This window comes from Belonocnema kinseyi, chromosome 7 (assembly GCF_010883055.1).
Source record: "Belonocnema kinseyi isolate 2016_QV_RU_SX_M_011 chromosome 7, B_treatae_v1, whole genome shotgun sequence".
Taxonomy (NCBI): Eukaryota; Metazoa; Arthropoda; class Insecta; order Hymenoptera; family Cynipidae; genus Belonocnema; species Belonocnema kinseyi.
In genome coordinates this window covers 96,064,918-96,070,346 of record NC_046663.1, presented here as the reverse complement: position 1 = coordinate 96,070,346, position 5,429 = coordinate 96,064,918, and the positions used below count along the sequence as shown (strand labels likewise).

Below are 5,429 nucleotides of genomic sequence, written 5' to 3'. Positions count from 1 at the left end.
TAAAGTCAAGATTAGAACTAAACTAGTGGCCCTGAAGCCCTCAAATATATAGGGCTGCTTATCTAATCGAAGGAGGAAGCTGTGACTATATTACAGATATTTGGAAATTATTTTTAATTATTCATTTGTTTAAACATAATTTTACAACATTTGGCAATTATTATACTACTTGTTTAAATAAAAACGTAGTTAATGAATGCTATATTTTGTGTGAAGGACAGTTTACAAATATTGAAACAATGTTCATTTCTTTAAACAATGTTTTCCCCTTAGTCCAAGAATCTGGTAGTTTCGTTCCTGAAAAAATCTAACATCCAATATTTTTAATAAGAAAGTTTCCTTAGGGGTCCCTTTTAACATATCAAAAATGGTAAATGCTACACGAAAAGTAATCTCAATAGTTTAATTCACGGAAGCGCGTGATTTTAAAGCTACCATTTTTACGTGATTCAAATTCTCGGACTCTGTGATTTAAAAACAATGGGGCATGGCCTAATGCCTAAAACTTCGAGACCTATGCTTTAAGATTAAGGGTCCCGAGCTCTTAGTTCTCGCGTCAATGTGTAATAACAGATAATTCCCATTTTATTTTAGAGCAAACTATCCAACAGGAAAAAGAAAAAGGACAACACTAGGAGAAAATTTGATTGAAAACAAAATCTGCTATCTTCCATAGGTTTCAATTTATAGTGTATTGAAGAATCTCCACTTTTTTGTATTTTCAGCGGAAAATCGCTAAGTTTCAAAAAACAGTGTGCACCTGTGCACCTAATTACTGTCCGAAAAGGTGTTCTGCAGGTGAGTGAAAGTAGACTCAATTTTCTGTGATTGCAAAAAATGAACAATGTCCTAACTATGATAGGTAATATTTTAAACAAACTTTTGTTCAAAAAAATTATTTATAAAAAACATTTGCTTATTGATGAAAAACATATTACACATTTTCAATCAATGATAATACTTTTTTGCCACAAAAGTATTAGGAAATGGCCGAAAAGTAATCGTAAGTGGTGATAGTAAGATTTCGTTATAAACAATTATTTATTTATTAATAAAAAAAGACATATTATACATGAGAAATGAACTATATACACATATTTGAGACAAAAATGTCCAAATATGACCGTAGTTCTACTTTACGGTACGCTCAGGTGCCTCTATGCAGTAAGAGTGCACTTTCCAAGGTCATATCTCGTGACCTTGGGAATACTTTTTTTCGAACTCACGCTAAATTGACTCTACTCTCATTTATTCTGTAGGAGCTTTGTCTAAAGTCCAATTTTTGCCCGTAAGAACAGGCAAAAATGGTCAACTTTGAGCGGTCACAACTCATGATAGGAAGGAAATTGTTCTTTTTTGCAATCACTCAAAATTGAGTCTACTTTCACTCACCTGTAGAACACTTTTACGTGTAGTAATTAGATGTATAGGTACACACTGTTTTTTGAAACTTATAAATTATCGCTGAAAATCCAAAAAAGTAGGGATTCTTCAATATAATATAAATCGAAACCTATGAAAAACACCGGATTATTTTTTTAACAAAATCTTCTCTTATTTTGGTTCTCTTTCTTTTTTCTGCTGGGGGGTCATTCACAAAATACGTGATGCGTTTAGGGGTGGGTGAGGGTCTGCCGAAGTACCATTTTCCATGTTAAGACAATGGCGAAAGTATCACGCAGAGGAGGGGGTCAGAAGTTCCTGAAAAATGTATCACCTATTTTGTGAATGACCCCTGGACATTTTTCTCTAAAATGCAATGGGAATTATCCGCCCACGCAAAAGTAACTTTTAGAACTGTTTAAAAAGAAACCTAGTTTGGCAATTGATCTGTTCTTGTATTTTTGATATATCAAAAGGCACTCCTTAAGGAAACTGTTTCATTAAAACTTTCTTATTGCTTATCTCTTAAATTTCTTATTCCAGAACTCATACCCTAATTGTTTAAACAATAATTTTTTTCAACTTGATTTCTCTTCATGTTTCCTGTAAAAAAAGAAGAGAGTGGTAGTAATTGTTTAAATAACCACAAACAGTTCTTCACCAAAAATATTACTCTTAACATTCATTACCTGCGACATGAATGATGAAAAAAATTTTCAAACAAATAAAAATTGTTCAAACATCAACCAAATTTCCTAAAAAAAATATTAATTTTAACATTCGTTGATTGTGTCATTAACTCCAGAAAAAAGAAAAATGTTAAGATTAACAGGGGAAAAATGGTTAAAATAATTAATTAATATGTCAGTCAAGAAATGTTACCCTTAAAATTCATAAATTGTATCATTTATCGCGAAATATATTATCATTTTAATAATTTACAGGCGAAAAAATTATTTTAACCAATAATAATTGCTTAAACAATTTAAAATTAGGACAAAACTCACTTGGAAACTTGAGACTTGCCGAATAATTGTAAGGAATATAGTAAAAATGTAATTGTTCATGAGAATATTATTGAAATTACATAAAAAATTTCATATAGAAATAATTATTCTTTTTTTGTATTGTATACATTTAGAGCTTTGAGGTCCAATTTGGAAATTGTGAGCTTGTCAAAAATTTTACAACGTCTAAAGCACATCCCCAAGACAAGGTAACTCCAGCTCCTCCATGTCCATAGTTGTGTATTATCTGAGGGTGTAACATAATGAAAGATATAAAAAATATAACAAAAGCTCTATTTTTATATAACATTTACCATAAAATTGGCCGAGTTTGGATTTTTTTGTATTTCAGCTTCCACTCGAACACTGGACCTCCCGGGTCTCAAGCCCGCCCACTCTTCTAAAATTATACTTTTCTATTGAAAAAAAGAAACAAAAGAAAACTTCATACCATTATCAAAATACAAAAGTTGCTTAAAAATAACAAAAATCGTATTACTTTCACAGCAGGAATGATCCGAGCACATCCTGCATGAATAAATTTCGAATCCTCTTTTCGAGTCGATATATTAAAATCATTTTTTTGGCGAGTGCCACCCAAAATCACATTATGGACACTGAAAAATAATTTTTTAATGAAAATAAAAAATTATACAAGTAGAACTAGAAAAAATCGATATTCCAGATGAAATAGGTTTACTTTGGTATGATGTAATTTCCATCTTCATGTTCCTCTAGGATGGAATGAAATATCCAAGTAGCATTCACCTTCAATTTTTAAAATGTAAGAAAATAAGATACTGAAATTCTTTAATTTATAAAACTGTTTATAGAATTGATTATTGAGGGGAGGGCCAGATATGTATGGTTTTATGTTTATAAAATTTTTTTAAATCAAAGTTTATTACTATTACTGGTTCGGCAAATGAGTCACCCAAGTAAACATTTCGTTAAAAAAATACGAATCGAAACAATACAAAAATCACACCTGGCCCTCCACTTACAAGAAATGAACTTTGAATGCGTCTGTTTACAATTTTAAGAAAGAGCATTGTCATAGAGCTATGATTTAATTAACTGTACAGATCGGTGTGTAGTAAGGTGTCCTAAAAAGCATAGTTTTGTTTATCATGAGCCCGCTAAACTTGTTTCCTTCAGTGAAAAAATAAATGCATAACGTATTGTTCATAATTAACATTTATTCATGTACTAGCAGCGTTCTGTGGCGGCGGCTTAGCCACCGCGGAATTGCCGCTCTGATTGACACTATACATCGAGAACGAACGGAAATTCAATAAAATTGGTACAAAGTTATAAAAAAAACATATAAAACACACATGATAAAAAAGTTTTTATTGCTTAAGACTAACCCAACTTATGAATGAACCACGACTTTAAAAGTTAAATTTGTTATTGGATTCGATGTTATATTCCCATGTTTTCTCTTGATATTATGTTTGAACCTGAAATAGTGAAATGGAATGAACATAAAATTTTATGTATATTTATCGTAGAATCTGGAATTGAAAAATGCGAAGTCGTTAGTGAAATTTGAACTAAAATTTGAAAAAACTGAGAAAGTAAAATAGAAATAAAAACTTGAATACAGAAACTTGAAAAAAAACTTGAATACATGGAAACTGTATTTTTCGAATTGTGATTATAAAAATAGTATATAAGTCGTAAAATTTAGTTTCCATAAATTCCAAATTACTTGTGAAATTTCTACAAAGCTTAAAAAAACTCTAAATGCGAATAAAGAATTAAAAGCTGAGAACCATACAATGAAAAAGGCGTTTTTGTATTTTAAATCATAAAACTTTTACTTGATTAGATTTTGAAAAATGCGAAGTCTACAATGAAATTTGAACTAAATTGGGACTAAACTTTGAGACGGTAAAACGGAAATATAAACTTCAAAACAGTAAATGGTAATTGTTTTTAACCATAAAAATGGTACTCGAGTCATCAAATCCAATCTTTAGAATTTTGAAATCAGTCGTGAAATTCCAATATAACTTGTAAAAAAAAACTTCACAAATTGGAATTTTATACAGTAGACTTCAAAAACCCCCCCCCCCCCCCCAATTCCATCTTCAATTCTAAGACTCCTACGACCTGTCCGGGAGCGCAAAGAATATGCGTGAAAAATTTGCTGACGGTTTGTTAAAAACTGCGTCTGCGCTTCCCCCCTCCTATCGTCACTCCTGCTATAACCCACATACTCTTACGCCCTGTCTGGAAACCCAAAGAATATGTGTGAAAAATCTGATACCGATTGGTCAACAACTGCAGTTTTGCCCCACTTATCTGTCACAACCCTTCGTATTCCTATCCCCTTCTCTAACGACATGTCTGGAAGCCCAAAGAATATGTTTGCAAAATTTGGTGCTAATTGTCAAAAACTGGATTTCAACAAGCATTATACATTTTAGGCCACTTGATTTTATATATTTCAAAAACTGTGCCCACCCCCATTCCATCTTCCCCCTAATCCTCTTAAAACCTATCCGGAAGCCCAAAGAATATGTGTGAAAAATCTGATACCGATTGGTCAACAACTGCAGCTTTGCCCCACTTACCTGTCACACCCCTTCGTATTCCTACCCCCTTCTCTAACGACATGTCTGGCAGCCCAAAGAATATGTGTGCAAAACTTTGTACCGATTGTCAAAAACTGTGGATTTTCATAAGCATCATACGTTTTAGGCCACTTGATTTTATATATTTCAAAAACTTGCGCCCCAAACCCCCAGACAGTTACGGCCTGGCTGGGAGCTCAAAGAAAATGTGAGCAAAATTTGGTCCTGACTGTAAAAACTGTGGATTCTCATAAGCATCATATACGTTTTAGGCCATTTCATTTTATATATTTCAAAAATAGTGCCCCCCTCTCCATCTTCCCCCAATACTCTTACGACCTGTCCTGGAGCCCAAAGAATAAGCGTGAAAAGTCTTATGACAATTTGGCGCCCATGGTCAAAAACTGGATTTTCATAAGCATCGTACGTTTTAGACCACTTGATTTCATATATTTCA

General features: G+C 32.5%; 1 protein-coding gene across 1 annotated transcript in view; it reads left to right on the top strand.

The window, feature by feature from the left end:
• The window catches only part of LOC117176568 (tubulin polyglutamylase TTLL13-like), a 59,265-nt gene that overhangs the window by 13,639 nt on the left and 40,197 nt on the right, over positions 1-5,429 (top strand). The window contains exon 4 of the mRNA XM_033366822.1: positions 726-798. Within this exon, the coding sequence (XP_033222713.1) occupies positions 726-798 (73 nt within the window). The remainder of the gene's footprint in view (positions 1-725; positions 799-5,429) is intronic.